A 20,872-nucleotide genomic window follows, 5' to 3' on the forward strand; every position below is an offset into this window, starting at 1 on the left:
GCATATATTCATTCAACAAATATCATCACCTGTAATAAGCTCGGCAATGTCACAGGCACTGGAAAGATGGCAGTGAAGAAAACAGTCTAATATCATGGCTTCATAGAGCTCACATTCTTTTGAAGATTCTACCCGGAAAAAAGACAGTAAATAAAACAAATAAGTAAAATATAAATTATGTTGGATAAGATAAAAGCAGGAAATGGTACGAAGAGTGAGGTCACAGTTGCATTTTTAAACAGGGTGGTCATGGCAGGCTATATTGAGAAAGGAACATTTGAGAAAAGATTTAAAGGAGGTAGTCTCAAGATATTTTGTGGGGAAGCACTGAAGGCAGAGGAAATGGCCAAAGCAAACGGCACTTTAGTGGGAGGATGGCTGGTGGCTTCAAGCAGAACAAAGTGGGGAAGGGGGAAAAAAGTAAGTTATGGGATCAGAGAAATAATAGAGGGAGAAGATTATATAGGACTTTGTAAACCGTTATAAGAAATTTAGATTTACTCAGGGAGATGGGTTGAGCAGAGAAGTGATAAAAAAAAGATGTTTGTATTGACAGGATTATTCTGGTTGCTGTGTGGAGACTGGATGGGTTGGGTGGTGGGGAGGGTTTTCAAAAGGACAGAAGCAGGGCCAGTTTGGGAAGCTAGTATAATTTTCATAGTAAAAGATGACAGTGGCTTGGACCAGGGTAGTAAATAGAGAGGGTGGTAAGAAATGGTCAGATTCCGGGTATGGTGTGAAGATGAAGCCTGCAGTATATGCCAACTGGTTAATTATGAAGTATAAGTGAAAAAAGTGTGTTCCTTCCTTTTTTTCTGTAATTGTTTTATCTCAAAACTCTGCATTAGGTATTCCCTTTCCCCAAACATCTTTAATTTTTTTTCTCTCTTCCTTGGTCTCTTGACCTAAGTCTACAAAGTTGCTTCAGTTTCCACTTAATAAAAACAAAACAAAACCAAGCAAAACAAACAACAACAATAACAGCAAAGCCCTTTGGAGATGTGATAACCCCCCAAGTTACCTTTCCATTTTATTCATTTATTCATCCACGTATTCATTCAGAAGTTTTATTCACTCATCATCTTTTTTTAATTCTCTAGTTTTCTAGGTTTATGCTTAATCTTAGCCTCAAAACTCTGCCTTCTTCTCAGCAATTTTGGTGTGAAAATCACTTATTGGGTTTTCTGTGACAAAGTGATTTGTCCTATAACTACTTCAATGATTTCTATTTTTGAGGAAAAGACTCTTTCCTTCCATATCATTCATCTCTGCTCATACATACTTCTATTCTGAATAGCAGAATGCAGTTGAGGAAAAAGAGGATTTAAATTTACTTCGTAAATGGGATGCATTCATAATGGTTTAAATGAGAGATTTCCTTTAAAAACACCCTCCTACACACTAACTCCCCAATCCTTCTCTCCTGCCCTGTTGGTGACCATTCCATATTGAATTTACACAGAAAACATACATGAAATTTCCAACATTTTCCATCTTCCTTTCATTGACCTCTAAGAGAGACCACTGTTGGGTTTTTTTTTTCCTCTAAATATTTTAAAGGATGATAGAATAAAGTAAAGTATGTGTACAGTGGTTTCTACACAAAGGAGAAAATGTCTCCCTGTGGTTTGCACTAAACTGAATGATACCCAGTGTGGGAGCAGAAAATGAGCTGGGCGTTGTTAAGAGTTCAGAAGAATTAGCTCAACGCTCCTTCAAAGAGTAGAGTATGCGGCATAGTGTGAGTCAGTGTGGGAGAGAAGATGGTAAAAGAAAACTATTTCTCAAGATAATTTTAGTTACTGGAAGGAACAACACTTTGGGCAGGACAAGGCCTTGACTAAATTATGGAGTCAGGGAAATGTGCCTCTGGCACCTTCAGCTTTCTCCTTTCCTGTCCCTTTTTTCCCTCTACTACTGAGACCTCTAGGATCTCAATGCTGTTTTTCCCCTCTCATCTCAACCACATACTCAGAGAGTCTGCAATATGTATCAGAAAACATCCCTCCAAATATGCCATGGGATGTCTACTCACAATAGCACTTGCTTCCTCAGCCTCCTCGCTCATGGATGATGGAAAATCTTTGCACTTGACATTAAGGGAAGGTGAGAGAATTTACCATGGAATCTTCTTAGCATCTCAGAAACAGTATCGTGTTGGGAAATTCCATTTACACATACTGGTCTTTGTTTCACCCACTGGACTTTTCCCTTCCAAACCATTTGAAGGCTCTGTCTGTAATCCCTATTTCTTGACAAAGACCCTCCTTCAACTTCAACCTCTTCACTAAACACTCCATTTACTGTATTTTCTTTACCTAAAACCTGGTTCTCTCCTAAGGACATTCCTTCCCCTGTAGGCCTTTCATAGAAGGTTACTTATCCTTCCACATCACATACTCCTCAGGGCACAGAGCTGGGGGTCAGCAACTCCATGCTACTGCCAGACATATTCCACATGTCATACAGAAATGTAAAAGTGAAAAACCGCCTTCACTGAGGCTCTTGACATCTAGTTATCCCTCTATCTTGCAACTTTCTTTAAAATTACTATTTACTACCAACTTCTGGGTAAAGAATTTCTGTCCACCCCAAGCTCTGCTATCATTCTGGGTTACTTTAGTGCCTATATAAAGAGGAAACCATCACCATGGGCTCATTTCTCAATTGTAATGATTAAATTCTAATGCAATTAGAATTATCATTTTAGCCATCCTACCTCTGGTAAACATATTACCTGAATCTCCCTCCCATAAGGAGTCCTTATGTCTAATAGCAAACTCTCTCTTTTCCTTCTAGCTTCAGGCATCATCCCCACAATACCTGCTATTTCACCTAATATACACATTCTTCTTTGAATTTGTTCATTTTATTCTGGTCTTTCACCTCATTCTGGACTCATTTATCCATTCTGGACCACGTAGCCTATATAGAAATTTCAGTAATCCAGTGTCTAGTAGATATTGGCAGAGACAGGGGAAAGGGAGTAAAGAAATGGAATTTTTTATTCAAATCATTATGGAGAAATTACATTTACTATCCAATCCTGAGTGATTACCCCCATATCTTTTAAATTCACCAGATGAACATCGGCTCTTGTAGAACTGAGTAAAGAGGAACTAGAGCTTCCTGGACAAAGGAGGTACAAAATGAACCAAAAAAAAAAAAAAAATCTTCATAGACGGCAACTACAGCTAATTTCAGAACAAATCATTCTTAAATCTTTTAAACCTATTGTGACAGTTTTTCATGCTAAGATTATGGCCCAGAAACCAAAGTGTCAAAGCTATATTGAGCACAGATCTACAAGCCTGGAGACTGTAAAGGGCAAAAAATAGCAGATTGAAGAACCCTGAATTCAGTATCTAGCATATAGCAGGTACTCAGAAAACATTTAGAGGGAATGCTTCCATTAACAGTGTTATAGAAGTTTGTGAACAGGTAGAATGAGCGAGTCTGTAACCCTTCCCTCCACCACCCCATAGTTTACCTGCTCTCTGTGGGCACTTTCAACCATTCTCGCGGTATTTGCAGTCATCTGTATGCTAATGGCTCCCAAGTACATAATAGTCCCCTAACTTCTGGATTCTTAAACCCATGTGCCTACTGAATTTGTCCAATTGTATGTTCCACCAGCATCTCAAACCCAATATTCCAAAATGAAGCTTTTTATTTCTTCCTCCAAATATACTCCTTCTCCTATATTTTCTTAACTTGGTTAAGTGCACCACCCAAGGCAGTAACTGAGGTAGCATTCTACACTTCTCTCTCTTAAACTCATCGATAATCCTACTCATTCTACCTCCTAAATATTTTTGAAACTGTTCTCTAATTTTCCTCCGTATTATCACTACCCCAAGGAATTATCTCATCATCTCTCACATGAACTATTGCAACAGAATGAGTCGCTCTATCTCTAGTTCCATTCCCTCAAGTCTATAGTATTTTATCTAAATGTCAACTCTGACCACATTTTTTTCTTAGCCTCTCCATCCACACCGTGCATTTTACCTTGTGTTATTTACCCTAGGTTACAGTAAAAAATACCAAGCACTGTTTCCCCATGTATACTACGCTGTTTGCTCTTGATTTTTCTTCTGCCTGCCTACCCATCTTTTCACACTGCATTCCTACTCATCTTTCAAGATTTACCCTAGGATCATATCTCACTGAAGTTTTTCCTGCCATTCTAGTATGGGTTAGGAGTCCTTCTTGTATTCGTTTCTATAATAAAACTTCTCATGTTGTTTAAAAATTATCTGCTTACATTTCATCCTCCCACTCCAGGCTATGACCTTATCAACGGCATAGAGCTATCCACGTGCTCCTTATCACAGTGCCTTGAACGTGGAGTATTCAGTAAATGGTTTGAATGCTGTAAATTAGACATATGTAGTGCATCTATAGGAACCCAAACGAGGGAACACAATATAAAGTCCTACGCTAGCTCCTCCACTGGCCATCCTTATTAACTCTACTACTTATTTGCAAAATGGGGCCTAGAAGAGAAAAGGTAAATAATAAGTCTTCATAGTTTTGTTTCTAAAATTACTGACACTCTTACTTATATGGAAGATGAATGGAAATAAGATGAGCTTTGGAGTCAGAGAGGCACATTTTCTAATACTGGGTTCCCCATTCATAAACCTTGTAAGCTTGGGCTTACGGACCCTGATCCTCAATGCCTGCCTCTTTGGAGTAAGGATAATAGCACCTACTTTGTAGGGTAGTTTTAAGAATTGAAGATAATATACCAAAAAGAACCTGGAACATTCAATATTCTGTTATCATTATTATTTCTATCATGACCTTGAATATAATCACAAAGCATTTTATTTGAAAACTGAGTTAATATTTGTAAAGCACGTAAAACAGTACCTCAAGAGTATGTGTGTACATGTGTGCATAACTGTGTGTATATCTCTGCTTTAGTAAGTGCCTAAAGGATATATGAATTTATTATATAAGAGAAGTAATTTTCACTGATATTTTATTAGCTATAAATTCTGAAAAGCTTTAACTATTTTAATGGACAGTTCTATAGTTCTGAAATAAGCCCAAATGGAAAGAATTATACACCTGCAGCAGAGACTATAAAAGCATCATTAGCTACTTTAAACAGCACATTATGGTGAATGGAATAATGAATAAGTGAATGAATGAAAATGTGGTTTATTTAAGAATCTGGTAAACATAGTTAAGCTGTAATTATAGTTATAGACAGGAAGAAGGGTCCCATCCAAAAGCAAAGATAAGCTTCCCAATCTGTAAATGACATTTTCACCTTGAATACAAGAACTATTTGAAAGTTCTAAATAAGTCTAATGTATCTCTTGCTTTATTGGAATAAGTTGGGATTTGTATTTTTTATTTTGTTTTGTAAAATCTTTTACCAAAAGAGAGTGGGTTATAGGAGAATAAGATGTTTCAAAAGCAGGGGCACCTGGCAGAGTGTGTGTGTACGTGTGTGTGTACATGAGAGAGACAGACAGAGAGACATAGATAGAGACAGAAAGAAGAGCTTTGGGGCATGAAGAGTGTAGATGTCCTAAATTAGCTATGAAAAAATTTAAATTAACTGGAAATTAGCCTAACAGAAGATATTCAAAAATACTTTTAAGGACCCCTTTGTAAAGAACCATGAATACTTCTATTATTCTATTAATATTAATATTCTTTTCATTTAAGCTCTAGAGCAGCATTCTGACTATGCAACCCAATCCACAAATAAATACAAAATATTTTCTATTGAAATGTGGAATGTCCTTCAATGATTGGTACTTCACAAGGGATCCTCTTCCAAGGTGTTTTCTTTGGTGAGATAAAAGCTGCTCAATCTGGTTTGGTCCGATGCTTTATCTTCTCAAAGAAAGTCTTCTAAGTTCTTTTCCTCTCTTCTTTATAGCTTAGACCTAAAGTTACTGTGTACATACTGTCTTCTCCCCTTCCTTCTCCCATGAGACTGTGAGCTCTATGAGGCAGGACCTGAGGATTACTTATCTCTCTATCCCTAGGACAAAGCCCATTGCCTAGAATTTAATAGATGCTCAACTAATGTTTACTGAAGAAGGTAATCCATTTTGCTTGATTGAATGAGCCATTTCACTTTCACTCGAATACTAAATACTTTTCACATCTTAGAAGAGAAAAAAGTTATGAGGAAGCCCTTTGTCCCAGGACAAATAATGATTTTAATTTTGTTGCCTTTTGTTTTATTTAACATGAATTTTGAGACAGCAGGAAAAGAAAACTTTTTTGAAAAGTGACTATATCAAGGGTAAACAGGTCTTCTGATAGTCACTTTATCACTACCTGCTGAATACCAGGAACATGGATGAAGTGGCACCAGATCAGGCTCCAAATTTAGAAGGGAAAATGTAATAAAGATAATAAACCTTAAGAGTCTTGGACGCTTGCAAGCTCTACTGACTATTATTCTCTACTCACTAGGCTTGTGATTTTGGTCAAGTCAGTTAAGTAATTCTCAGTTTCCTCATTTGGCAAATGGGGATAACAATGCCTCTTTAATTACCCCACAGGCTTAAACTGATGAATTAAAAAAAGATTATTTCTGTGAAAGCATGTTGGCTCTGAAAACTGTCATACAAATATAAGGGTTCATCTTGATGCACAATGTAGCAGACAAATTTTGGAAATCTCATAACTTATTTTAGATGAAACTTCTAGTACCTTCCAGGTGTGGTGAATTGCTAACTCTGATATAAAAGCTGTTTTAAGCCCCTCACCACAATGCAAGCAGCCCAATACTGACTGTCACACTTCAGCTTAATGGTTATGTAAACCTCTCACATCCAAGGAACGTCTCTTTTCTCTTTGGGCATCACCAGTCTCTACTATCACGCTCAGACATAGTACCACTCAATGAAGGTTCATTAATGATAAGAATGACTTTTTAAACTAGAAGGCAAACACATTATAATGGCTAAAAGTGTAGGTTCTGAACTTAGATTCCTGTGTCCAAAATCCTTGATCAATCTACTTAATCCTTATAATCTTAGGTGTCTGCTTCAGTAAAATGGATATAATAATAGCAGAGGCTCTGCCACAAGTTGTTGCCAGGACTACATTTGGGTCAAATTCCAGCACCAGGCCTGGCATATGGTAAACACTAAATAAATTCTAATTTACTGATATTCATCTTTTTCTTAGATGCTATGAATTACATCCTTTTTACCACTGACTATTAAGTGTGATCAATAGGCCATGTAAAAGGGTAGATCACATGTGGCTCAACCAAGGAGGAACCAAATTACCCCCCAGTGGTATCGATACACCATCACAACCATCTATAGCATCACAGGCCAGCCACCGCAGTGAAAGCAGCAGCCCTGTGCGGGCGAGGGGCCACCCTCTGCAGCCCCAGCTCTGCCTCAGCCCGGCCAGTGAAGCACACAATCACATCTTTCTGTTTGCTCCTGTCCTTGTTCATGCTCACCAGGTACAAAGACAGGAGACTGGCCCAGCACAAGTCGGAAATAGAGTGTTTCACCCCCAAAGGGAGTATGGGGAATGGTGGGAGAGCAACAATGAGCAGGTAAGCAAACTGTGAGCGGCCTGAGGTGGTGTGAACTACATGTACGCAAGCTACAGGAACAGGTGGCTCCCTGCTCTGGGTCCTCACTCAACCGCGCCTCCCATGCAGGGCGTCCAACCTGGGCCACCCCTGGGTTTCTACGTGCGTTTGATTTGCAAAAACCCACGCCGCCCTCGTGTGAAGTGATGGGAGCCTCCTGTCCCGGACGCTGCTGTTCCCCAGGGTTGTGCGCTTTGCATGTCTGGAGCCTTAGCTCACAGTCAGTGTTCCTGTGGGTTTTAAATGACTGGTTACACGCTTCTGTGGAGTTTGCAAAGTGGAAGAGATTGGAGGAAATTCACATTTCAGGACTGTCCAATTGCTTAACCAAAAACAAATGCAAAAGCCTAGGACTGGTTCTGAGGGAAGGCCTGCAGTGGAGGGGAGACTCCAGCCCTGATCCCACAAGCCTGGGAATTAACCTGACTTACTTTGAATGAAATGTCATCTCACGGCCAAGGGCAAATGCCAGGCCAAACGAGTGAACTGTAGAGGCCAGAGGCTTTTCGTGAACTGAAATCAGGAAAGCTAGTCCTCCTCTAGCTACCGTAGCTTTGCAGCTCCCTTCCTTCTCTGTGTTTGGTGGTGAACACACCCTGTCGCTGCGCTGTGCATGTTCCGTCATACCAGGCCCTCCCAACCAAGCTGTGCCCAGGAAACTGGGGTAGCTGGAACTGTAAGCATCGACTGAGCTTCGTTTGCATGAAATAAACGTGCTTTATTGCATGGGACTGGGTTTCAAGAAAAGGGCTCTGGAGATAAAGACGGCCAAGGCTGGCATTAAACAGTTCCAGAAGGCTGGAGGAGCCCTGAGTTGGGACATTGTCCCCCATGAACTAACTCCCCACCTCTAATTTGTTGTGGCATTTCCCAATCCATCTGTGGTACTGAAGTGTGGGAGGGAAGCTCTCGCAAATCAGCCTGGATTAAAGGCAAGGGCAAGTGCAGAAGGTACAGTGTGTACATATGTGTGCCCATGTGCTGAGAGCAGAGCTTGAGCTCCCGCTGCAGAGCAAGAAGAGAATCTAATCCCGTGAACGTTCACCTCCAAACGTTGCTTGATTCCGCAGTAGTGGGTGCCTTCTGGTTTTCAAAATAATGTCTAACTTTCTACAAGGACACTGCACAACTTCTGGGGGCCGTTCACATCACAGTCTGTGAAAATGATGCCCTGAACTGTGCAGTGTACAGCCTGAGCAATCATTCACAGCAGCCCTGGTCAAGGGCTTGGCTGACTTCGTTCACAGCTCCCAGAGACAAGGCAGTGAGAGCATGTGTACACGTGTAGGCACATATGTGTGCACACTGGTGTATCTGATAGTCTTATGCCCACAATCCCTTTATACAGCTTTCTTTGGATCTCAGTGTGTCTGGAAGATAAGCCTCAGTGGATCATTTTGTGGCGGGTAACTCAACAGACTGCTACTGGGGCTCCTAGTTTCCTTCCATTCAGATATGACTAAGTGGCACAATTCCTCTACTTGAAAATCATTCAGACAGCATCAGAGTTGACAGGACAAGGTGAAAATGACTGCATCAAATGAGCGCAGGGGTTCTGTCCAAAGTGACTTGTAATTTGAGGCACTGTCTCGGACTGGAGTTCCCAAACGTAGCAAACTTGGCTGCCTATCAAACATCCTAAGGCAAAATCTTGGGCAGCACAACCTAGGAATCTGTAGTGTAACAAGTTTCCAAGGTCATTCAGATTTAGTCAGTCCATAAACCGATATTCTGAAATAATCCACTTGTGTAGGAGATGACGTGAAGCTATTCGTGGCAAACATAAGGTCTCAATTCCGTCATGCGGTATTCTTGAGAGAGTTTAGTCAGTGCTTGGAACTCTCAGATCTGATCAGCCTAGCGATTAGATTTGCTCAAGGCTGTCTTGTTTGAGAATGGGGGCGGTCGGGGGAGGAGGGAGACAGGAGACAGTAAGGGGACCCCAGCTTCTTGGGTCAGGTCCAGCTCTACAAAGGTAGCCACTCAATGTGTCTACACTGTAATGGTCTAAGTTTCCCTACAACAGTAAGATACTATTTAGCATTTGTTTGAATATAGCCAAGGTAATGGCAAGGCTTATTACACTGATATGTCCTGCTAGGCAGAGGGGAACAGTGTATGCTGTAGTTAAGAGAGTTCTGATGGAGCAAACACCTCAGCCTCACAGATAAGCATAGTCAAGTAGAAACAAATGATCTTCCCTTCCTACTTTTTCTTTCCATTTCTTTAACATCAAGTAAAAATTGACAAAGAGAGAGAAAGCATATATGGGAGGAGTCCTTCTATTTGTTTATACGAATACACACACAAAATATCTATCCAAAAGAAATAAGTTTAAAATGACTATTAAGAGAAAGATATTAAGATATCAGAGAGGAGACAACTGCAATGTAAACTATTTCTAAATAAGGGGTTAGAGTAGTTAATCCCAATTTGCTTGCTCTGGAATAGAATGGAAGGGCTGGAAAAAGAATAACTGTATGAGACTTTCATAGATACTTTTAGTACCAGCTGATAAGGCCCTCTTTCTTATCCATTCCCACTCCTCCTCCCAGTTGCTTCCCAGAGTCACAGTCAAGCATCATATTTACTCTGCAAACATCTGGGCCGATTCTGCGGCCATTACCAAACAACCAGTCCCAGGGAGGGGCTGAGGAAAGCTCCAACAACCACAGAAAACCAGCAGTGTCGCCCGGCATCTCATTTGCCTATGTTTTCTGTGATGAAACTACAGAATGGACCAGACCCTATGAAGTCATGCCTGGGGAGATTCTTGCAGAGCCACGTTGCCTGGCAGGAGAGAAGGAGTTTTACAAGGCATGCAGTCATAGCACAGCAGAACAGCATGACCTTATCTGCAACATTGGCAGGGCCTTAGAGACACCCCCTCACATCGCCCCCCTCCCCCCCCACTTGGAAAGGAAAAGGAACATTGTACGTATCCATAACACTCTAGCTTCCTGAAATACTATGTCGCCGTTTTCCCTTTATGTGAACATTCTTTTTCTTTCTGCCTGACTATAGCAGAACTTGTCACCTTTTCGTATTTTCACAGTGGACAGTCTAAGTGTGTTTCAGAGCAGAGTCTTCCTGATTGCAGGAGAAGTGAAAGAGAGTCCTAAACAGGGAGGTGCTCTAAGAACCAGAAATTCTCTAAGCCCTGTTACGTGGGAGTTCATACGGAGATGGTCCGCTCTCGGGATTGGCTAAATCCTCAACAATGGATGTTACTATTGCCTGTCTCAGCAGGGGGATTCCGCCCCAGTGCTCCCTGGAATCTGCATTCTGATGTGCTTATGTTATACCCCATGAAGGAGAGGCACAGACATTGAGTCTCCCAGTCTCTCTTTGAGAAAGGGCCCCCTTAATCGAATGATACAGATCTAAAGCCCCCATTCAGTGCTTGAAGGAAGGAGGGTGGTAGGGGGTTATTTTTACTGTTGCTACGTCATGATATCAATTATGTGAAAGATCAACCCCTAGTCAGTTGAGTAACTGATTTTCTCCTAGTAGATGCAGCATCTAATTTTAGTGGGTATAATTGTACAATAACACCTTAGGGAATCTAGTAGCAGCGATGTAACAATAGTCATTATTAAATGAGTAAGGAACTCAGATTTGAAAGTAACCCCAAAATGTGATTATCTGTGTTAGGATTTTTTTGCCTCTCATTCCTTCAATTATTTCTTCCTCCATGTAATGATCATTTACTAAGCACCTACTATGAGCCAAGCACTGACAAGACTCTGGAGATAAGTGGATGACCAAGTCAAGACTAATGCCCTTGAAAATCAATTGTCTATTGGGAAACAGAGTCAGAAAAACAGATCACTGCAGTGCAATATGGAAGCCCTCTCCCATAGAACAATTATTTATCAGATTAACTCCTCATTTAATATCATAAACAATAACCTATGCCAGTGCAAACAGAATTAAGAGTAATAGAAACTAAATAATAATAAACCTGAATCAAGTGTTCAGAAACAGCTAGGCACACAGTTATATACAATTCAGAGTCTATAAAATGCTCAATCTAAAGACACAGAGTGGCAGATCGGATAAAAATACAAGAGCCTACAATATGCTGCCTACAAGAGACCCACTTCAGGGCAAAGGACACACACAGATTGAAAGCAAAGGGATGGAAAAAAGGCATCTCATGCAAACAGAAATGACAAAAAAGCAGGGTCCCAACACTCGTATCGGACAAAATAGACCTTAAAACAAAGGCCATAAAGAAAGATAAAGAAGGACACTGTATAATGATAAAAATTCAGAGTCCACAGAAGAGAAAGAGGCTGCCTTTGCAGCACAGCAGAGGCCAGCTGGGCGCTGAGCCATAGGTTAGGATGGCTGCAGTAGTCTTCTCTTCACTCCTCCCCAAAGTCAACTTCAAATTAATGTTATAACTTATATTTAGAGATGTTCTCAAACAAGTAAGACTAATAATAACAATTGCTTCCATTACTGTAATTACTATGCATCAGACACTGGGGTAGTCCCTTCACAAATGTTATACATTAAGTTCTCACAAGAACATTATAAGCAAGATATTTTTCCTTTCCATGGTATATATGAGATCATACAGTATTTGTCTTTATCTGCCTTATTTAACTGAATATAATGCCCTCAAGTTTCATCCACGTTGTCACAAATAGCAGGATTTCCTTCTATTTCAAGGCTGAACAATATTTTCTTTATCCACGTTTTCTTTATCCATTTGTCCATCAATGGACTCAGGTTGCTTCCATATCTTGGCTATTGTAAACAATGCTGCAACGAACATTAGGGTACAGATATCTTTTCAAGATATTGATTTCATTTCTTTGGATAAATACCCAGCGTTGGAATTGCTGGGTTCATATGGCAGTGTGATTTTTAACTTTTTGAGGAACCTCCAAACTGTCTTCCACAGTGGCTGCACCAATTTATATTCCCACCAAAGTGTGCAAGGGTCCCCTTTTCTCCACATCCTTGCAAACGCTTGTTATTTCTTCTCTTTTTGATACGAGCCATTCTAACAGGTATGATGTGATATCTCACTGGGATTTGGATTTGCATTTCCCTGATGATTAGTGATGTTGAGCACCTTTTCATGCACCTGATGGCCATCTGTATGTCTTCTTTGGAAAAATGTCTCTTCAGAAGGGACACATTTTCTTTATCCATTTATCCACCAATGGACATTTAGGTTGTTAGGCTACTATGAATAATGCTGCAATGAACATGGCGGTGCTAATACCTCTTTTGAGATCCTGATTTCAATTTTTTTGGATATATACCCAGCAGTGGGATTGCTGGATCAGGTGGCAGTCTGTTTTCAATTTTTTAAGGAACTTCCATACTGTTTTCCACAGATGTTGCAACATTTTGCATTTTGCACAAGGGTTCCAATTTCTCCACATCCTCACCAACACTTGTTATCCTTTGTGAGATTTTTTTAATAGTTACCCTAACAGGTGTGAAGTGATAATACTGTAATGTACACTAAAAAATTTAAGAGGGTAGGTCTCATTTTAAGTGTCCTTACCATAATACAAGGAAGGAAGGAAGGAGGGAGGGAGGGAGGGAAGAAGGGAGGGAGGAAAGGAATGAAAAGATACATCATGAAGCACGTGAAGCAACCCAAAGGGAATGGAACTGGAATTGACTTAGTGCCTCACACCTGTGGCATGGCCCATTTTATGCAATAAGAAAAAATAATCCAGAAAATTGCTTTCTTAAATGAGGAGCTTTGTATATGTAATAAGCATGTTAGTGGTAGATGTCCAATCAGGATTCAAGCCTCGAAACCAGAGTACTCTTCATACATCAGATTTAAGTTACATGCATTAGCTGAGGTGCTTTAACTAAGGTCAAAAGGAATATTCTGTCTAAACAGAAATCATTTTTTCAGCAACCACTGTAAAATTCCAGGGACATTCTCTTATCCTACAGTCCCTCAGGAGTCATCTCTGCAATGTTCAGGTGAATGTTGACACAGAGCTTTGGAATTTATTATCAGGTCATTTTATGGACACAAACTTGGGTGTTGCCATTTCCCCTGCTGCTCCACAAAGGTATGTCTTGTCAGCCCTTTGGTTCAGTGTGTATCTTGCCCCTCAGCACAGAGACAATATTGCGTGGTGGCAGTGATCTGGATTTAGGGTCATATTTGAGGCACTGTTCTGCCTTTTATTTGAGTTAGACAACTTAGTTAAGTTCCATAAACCTCAGTTTTTGCATCTATAATACAGGTTAATAATACCTGTCTACACCAAGCACTCAAGGTGAAAGAATTTACTTCATTTGCTTGACACTCCCAGCCCACCTACTCTGCATCAGGTACCATACTAAGCACAGGAGATGCATGTAGTTGCTGCCCTTGGAGTGTTCCAAGTTTTGTGCAGGAACAGACCTATAAATACGTCATTAGAAGTGCTATGTCAAACAGCTGTTGTGAAGGTCAAATATAATAATACAGGTGAAAGCACCTTGTGAGGTAGAAAGTTCTATTCAAACGGGAGCTACTATCATTCCAAGACTCTCCTTTGCCATCAATCCCAATCCCATGTTTTATTCAAGGTTTAAATCAAGCTGGATTCTTCCACAAAGTCTTCCTGGCAGCTTCAGCCCACAGGCACGAAACAGCTGTGTCTTCTTTTGTTCCTTCTTTACCCACTTGCAATCTGGGCATTATAGTGATTGCTGGGGGGAAAAAAAATCATTTCCTGTTTTGGAAAAAAAATCTTCTAATCTTAGTTGAAGCACCTCAACTAAACCTAGAACTTATATCTCAGTATGAGGAGTCTAGTTTTGAGTCTGGCTTACTGAATTATGGATCGAAAGAAATAGCTTAATTTGAGAAAGAAAACTCTGTGACGATCCAACAAACTGCCTCTGCTTGGCACACGCTCCTGCATGCCCTTCGTTAGATGCTTCCTCTTTATAAGAACCTGGGGGAAGCAGCAGCAATCCTAGACCATCAGGCACTTTAATAACCCACCCTGATTGGACATGGAACATTCTGAAAAGGCCTCCGCTGCTGTTAGACCAAAGACAAGTTAAAATAGGGCTGAATGGTTCTCCTCCTGAATGTTATTTTAACATTCCCCAGGCTTTAAGGCCTCCGTAAGCTCCACTTTATTTGCAAATCCTTCCTTGAAACTTCTTTCCCCCGTGAGCAACCCTTTCTCTGAATTCCTCTAATACCAACAAGAAAAACCCAAAGCGTAAGGACAAATGTCTTTTTTTCACAATGGTTTTCATATCAGTATGTTCCTTTCCATCCTCATTTTGGCCACAATTGTTAGCATCTTACACTGTATCCCTGCACTATTAAAACAAGCTCTTAAATCTGCTCTGGGTACCACTATTGCTTGTGTCAATCTTCTTGGTTCCTCATTGCCTGAAGGACTAATTAACTTACATATTAATTAGGCTTGAACGTTTTCCTGAAGTAGGACCAGGACTGGGGCCAGACAAGGAATAAGGTCAATGGATGAAGCTGTGGTGAAGGTTTAGAGAAGATTATGGCATATATGGTTCCTGCGCTCAATTGTTTTTGTTGAGCTCGAGAAAGAAGATCAAATGCATAAAATATTAAATAACAACAGAGAATTCTTACAGCTGAAGAATAACATAGAAAAGCGATGGGTACTCCTTGATATATTCATTTATTGATTGATCAAGCATGTAGGTTACATATGCATCTAATAATCAGACCATCTTTCTGGTCTAACATATTAGACCACCCATTTATCCCAGACACTAATAAGAAGTCCAAGGCTGATTACTCATGAGTTATTAAAATAGCAAAAGAAAGTCTTGGGTTGGCCAAAAAGTTCGTTCGGGTTTTTCTCTAAGGTGTTACGGAAAACCCGAATGAACTTTTTGGCCAATCCAAGAGAAGAAAGAAGATTCTTGTAGGTCAGGGGTGGCCAGGAAGAATTTTTACAGCAGACAAAAAAAGTCTAAACTCTACCTTCTGATGCCTTAACTTCTTACTCTATACCCACACAGTCAAACTGGACTACTGGTTATTTCCTGGAAAATTCTTTGTGGATTCCTGGACTTCTGTCACTGCTATCCTTCCCTGGAGAGCAATTCTTAGCACTCTCTTTTTGGATTTTGCCATAACCTACTAATTATTCAAGGCCTAGGTACAATCTGTCTCCTGTAGGCAGGCAACATTCCCTGGCCAACCCCCTCCCACTAGAAATGATTTCTTCTTGTTGTGAAGTTCTGAATCCCTTGTGATCTGTCCCCTCTAAGAACTCAACGAACTGACGACTTGTTCCCATGCTCCATCATCCCTCACTCACCTCATGTTTAGCATTCTTCCTCCTGGCCATCTGCTTCCTCATTTCAAGGTCCTAGGTAAAAGAAAAACCACCTCTATCAGAATACTGTAATTCATATTGTTAGCCTTCTTCTGTAAGTATTTTCTCTTGACATCAATTATACCCTCTTTGAGGGAAGTCTCTTACATTAGTAACTCTCAGCCGCAATATCAAAAAGCACTGATGAATCAAAATCATTGGCAAAGGTACCACAAATCACTTACTACCAATATTAGTTGGAATACCAAAATTTTCAAAATAGTGCAGATTTAAGATTATCCCTGAAATTACACCACTCTCATTGACTGGTATTCCAAAATAAGTCGGAGAGAAAATAAGTGTGCTATACACAGGACAACTGTCTTCTGTTGAATCACAACATTAAAAAAAAGGCTGAAACTGCCTTATAATATTAATGTATATGGCTGTAAGCTTCAAGTGCCTTCATCATCAAGGCATCCAATCATTATCCTTGACAAATATAGGTGCTCAATCAACCTGTGCTATTTGAGTTAGCAACCAAAGAGAGAAGCAGGGTGTTTTCTTGAGACTGCAAAATATATTGCAGTGTCAAGATTAAGAAGTAAAGCAATACAGGGTGAGTAAGAGAGAATATAAATCAAATTACTACTAACTTATCTACTTAAACACACATACCATCACAGGTAACATCTGAGGCTCTCTGCCATGGAATAAGGAGAGCTCAGTTCAAAAAACAAATATGGACAGTGTTCTGTCATGGAAAATGGAATTGAAAATCATGATATGGTATTAGTCCCCGCTTTGTCATTTTCTGTGTAACCCTGGGTAAATCACCTATTCTGAGTCTCGGTTTTCTCATTTTTGGAATGAGGATAAACACTTTGAGCCTATCAACCTCTGACAATCAGTGTTCCTAAAAGTGCTTTATAAAGCACTATGAAAACAGGTGGTATTGCTTTGATTATTATGTCTCTACCAGGTAATTTAGTCCTTGACTTCATTTCCATTTACCCAAGTGTTTTTCTCTATATGTGCATCTCTAATGCATACATCATCCTGGCCATTTAAATTGTTTTTGACAGCAAAATAGCTATTTACATCCATTTATGCTATAACTGGGTAAATTTATATAGATGATTCTGCCATTTTCTTATATATTACGGTGTGTTTTTCAGTGTAATTGTCAAAATCAAGATGTCAGGTTTTAGGCAAGGCTCAGAAAGAAATTCTCCCACCTAATTTAGAATGTCTGAATATAAACAATATCAGATTCCTCAGTGTTTTTTAAAACTATATTTTCATATTTTGTAGTTCAAAACAAATTACTGAAAGCAAAACAGATTGATTTATAAAAGTTTAAGATAAAGCAGAAACTAACACACCCCTCTAAAACAATTATACTCCAATAAAGATGTTAAAAAAATTTTTTTAATAAAAGTTTAAGAAAATGTGCAGAAAATGGAACTGAAATTGCAAATTTTCTGCTTCTAGTATTCTTAATTCATAAAATTATTTTATTGACCTAATATTGTCTGATGTCATTCCAAAGACATATTTGCTAATGATGTTACAAGGTTTTTGTATTTTTTAAATACGTTTTTGTATTAGGAAGCTCATAACCTTACTATACCTCTCTCCTGGCTACCCCTGAACTCAAAATCACAAAAAAGAGAAGTTTAGTAATGAAGATAATTTTTTCATAAAAATAATTTTTTGATTTTCAGAGGATACATTTGATTTTTCTTATGCCCTGAAACTATGCAACTTAGGAAAGTATTAATAAACAATGTAATGTAACAAAAGGAGGATACGGGCCTATTTTTTTTTTTAATTTAGTGAAATATTCTGAGAATTTTAATTGCTTATATGCCATTAATAAAACCCTAAATGAGTTCTGAGGGAATAAAATCACACAGATCATTCAACAGCCATTTAAAATGAACACAAAAATTCTAAATTCCTGGATTTTTTTGACAGTCAAACTCTCTCTTTATTAACATTTGCTTCCTAATGATGGTGTGCCATGGCAGTATGCCCTAATGCCTGCAGGTTTTGGCAGATGAGTAGAGAAATTGGGAGAGGTCATTGAGCTGACATTTGGAGCCTGCTTGAAATGAATAAGTTAGTTAAGTGTCCCACATGGAAGAGAAGAGGGAGAGCAAACTTCTGAGAATAAAGGTAGAAGGTGCCATTTTGGCAAACCCAAAATATAAACAAAAAGCAAACAAACAAAAAAACCTAACCCTCTAATAACCCTCTTTCTTACTGAAAGGCTTAATTTTGTTGTTTTTGTTTTTCCAGAAATAAAGAGCAAATCATCATAAAAATGAGAACATTAGACTACATAGTATTATATAAGGCAAAAGGGCTAATTGGTGCCTGCAAAGAACAAGGTTTTTGTGTTGTTTTCTTCTCTTTTGTTTGGCCAGTTTGTCCTCCTTCCCAGATGTAGCAGACCACTGGTTCTGTCTCTCCCTCCAATCTTCTTTCCTCTTCCTCCTTTTCTAATGCCCAAAATATTAGCTGGGGAAGGTGAAGTGCTGTAGACAGGTAAGGAAAAGTTTGTTCCTTTTTCTTACCTCAGGCCCTAGGACAAATGTCTAATCCTGATGTTTAAAAAAAAAAAAAATTATCAGCCTAAATACCAATAAACAACATTTTACCTCCATGGAATGGAAAGTTTGATGGTGATAACCCCTTGCAGAGGTGCTATGCTTTATAAAGCACCCTAATGTATATTCCTCTTTTGGTTCCTCCCAGAAATCACGTGAGGTGAGGAAGGGTGGTTCACTTCTTCTATTTTTTACCAATAAGCAAAGAGGTTCAAAGGTATTAAGTGACTTGCCCAACATCAAGCAAGGCCAGATCTTGGAGCCACATTCTGGGTCCCCTACTGGTACTGCCTCAATAAACTGTCATCACTGAGAAGTTTCACTAAAACAGATATATACGAACTACAAACAAGAAATCAACACTTCCTTTGTGATTTTCATGCTAGATAGCAAGATCTGTCTTGTTGTACTTAGTTTATGAAATACCTTTTCATACATCCTTTTCAGTGCACACTGAGTACTAATGATTACATTGAGTTATATAAGAAGTAGATGGGTCCTCAAGACGAAAGAATTTCCTTAATACTGAATTATTTTTAAAACTTAATTCTAACAAAAGTAATTAGTATGAATTTTCAAAAATGGAATGCATTTATCCACTCAACTATTAGCCAAAAAATATTACTGAGCAGGCAATGCACTGGGTATTGTGGATATAACAGGAAATGAAGAACCTTCTGTCTCTGCCTTCAGAACACTCCATCCGGCAGATGAGATGGACATACAACAAAGAGTTATTCAGTGCCTGTGGCAGGGACAATGGGAATCTAACCCAGTCAGGAGAGGGGTCAGGAAAGCTTCCTTCAAGAAAAAGCAATTAAGGTGAAGTCAAAAAAAAAAAAAAAGATAGGAAGTACTTAGGTAAAAAAGAAGGAAAAGGCAGAGGAGGCAGCTCAATGAAAGAGCAGGAAGAAGTAAACGTTGGAAGTGGAATAAGAGAAAAGACACATCGCAGATAAAACCCTCTGTAACTCCAAAGCTGGGTACAATCAGTCAGGGTAAGAAGGAACAACCAGAAGTATGTTATGGCCTTACCATAAATATTTACTTTGCACTGAATTCTCTGCTCCTCAACCAGAGCTCAAAACAGCATTGGGTACAGTCGGCCCTTCGTATCCCCTGGGTATTAATTCCAGGAGCCCCAGCAGAGACCAAAGCCCAAGCTGCTCAAATCCCTTACATAAACGGCATAGTACAATGAATACAGTCGGTCCTCAGTATCCTCAGGTTTCGCATCCGCAGATTCAACCAACATTAGACCTGACTGCTTTGAGTTGCATCCGCAGATGCGAAACTGCAGAGGGCCGACTGTAATATATTATTTTTGTTTCTTGAAGCTTAGTATTCACACAGAATGCAAAAAATAACATCTTAGATACCGTCTCCTTACCAGAACCTTTCACTTTCATTGTCTCATTTAATCTCCTCACAACAATCTTCACCAAATGATATACTATCTGCTTTTTTTAAATGAGGCTTAAGGAGATTATTTTCCAAGCATCCAGAATGGCAGATCCAGGATTAGAATACAGATTGTAGGATCCTTTGTCCACTGCACTTTCCATACACCACACAACAGGCCTGTTGCCTAAAGAATCCTATTCATCCATCAAATGCTTATTAAGATCTTGCTGTGTGCCAGTGAATAAGGTAGATAAGGTCTCTGTCTTCATAGAAACTACATTCTACTCATAAACAGACTAACGTCTGTTGTAGGTCAGTTTTTTCTTAAGAATCTCCATTTGCTTTGGAGAAAAAAATATTCCATGACCCAAGAAATGAAATGAAGTGCTCAGATTTGGACTCCATGGCTCTGGTGTGTCCTGTGTCCATTTCCATTGTTATTCAGATTGTCTGGTGCTCTCTCTCCCAAGTGGCCACAGACCCTGTGACACTGTGAGTAAAGACATGGCCAGGAAAGATGGCAGTACTTTGTACAGATTGTTTGGTTAGGACAGTTTCCTTCTGCCACACTGAAAACCCAAAGGTTTTTCAATCTGCTATCATGTTTCGGAGCCCGGCTACATGTGATTCCAATGACTGTCACTGTTAAAGTTATGTTCCATCAAAACCTCTCTGTGCTGGGAGCAAGAACTTTCCTAGAGCTTGGAAGAATGAATCCAGTTATACTTCTAGCTTCTAGCCCATGCTTTGTGTCAAAAGTGGCCTCAGCTACCTGAAAAACTAATTGTCCCTCAGACATGTCTGTTTCTTATCTTGCCAGTAGGAGAGAAATGGGGATGTTGGCAACCATCCTCCCAATCAAATCATCTGGCCCATTTCTTCTGTGCCATGTTCCAGAAGTTAGTGGACACTTGGGAAAAAGAAAAGTAATGCACTGAAAACATAAAGGGTGGCAGGTC

At 39.6% G+C, this 20,872-nt stretch overlaps 2 protein-coding genes across 4 annotated transcripts in view; one reads left to right on the forward strand and one right to left on the reverse strand.

The window, feature by feature from the left end:
• The window catches only part of GRM5 (glutamate metabotropic receptor 5), a 543,363-nt gene that overhangs the window by 511,585 nt on the left and 10,906 nt on the right, over positions 1–20,872 (forward strand). For 2 of the 3 annotated variants that reach the window (XM_082410113.1, XM_082410114.1), the window contains exon 9: positions 7,460–7,555. The exons of the other annotated variant lie outside the window; for it this stretch is intronic. In XM_082410113.1, coding sequence (XP_082266239.1) covers positions 7,460–7,555 — 96 coding nt within the window. The remainder of the gene's footprint in view (positions 1–7,459; positions 7,556–20,872) is intronic. 3 annotated transcript variants of the gene reach the window in all.
• Positions 1–20,872, reverse strand: part of LOC309636771 (uncharacterized protein) — a 355,047-nt gene that overhangs the window by 161,291 nt on the left and 172,884 nt on the right. Inside the window, exons 4-5 of the mRNA XM_082410294.1 lie at positions 15,898–15,948; positions 30–128 (exon numbers count right to left, since the gene is read on the reverse strand). Of these exons, the coding sequence (XP_082266420.1) occupies positions 93–128; positions 15,898–15,948 (87 nt within the window). The 3' untranslated portion in view covers positions 30–92. The remainder of the gene's footprint in view (positions 1–29; positions 129–15,897; positions 15,949–20,872) is intronic.

Source organism: Balaenoptera physalus (genome assembly GCF_965194825.1).
Source record: "Balaenoptera physalus genome assembly, chromosome: 10".
NCBI classification, from domain to species: domain Eukaryota; kingdom Metazoa; phylum Chordata; class Mammalia; order Artiodactyla; family Balaenopteridae; genus Balaenoptera; species Balaenoptera physalus.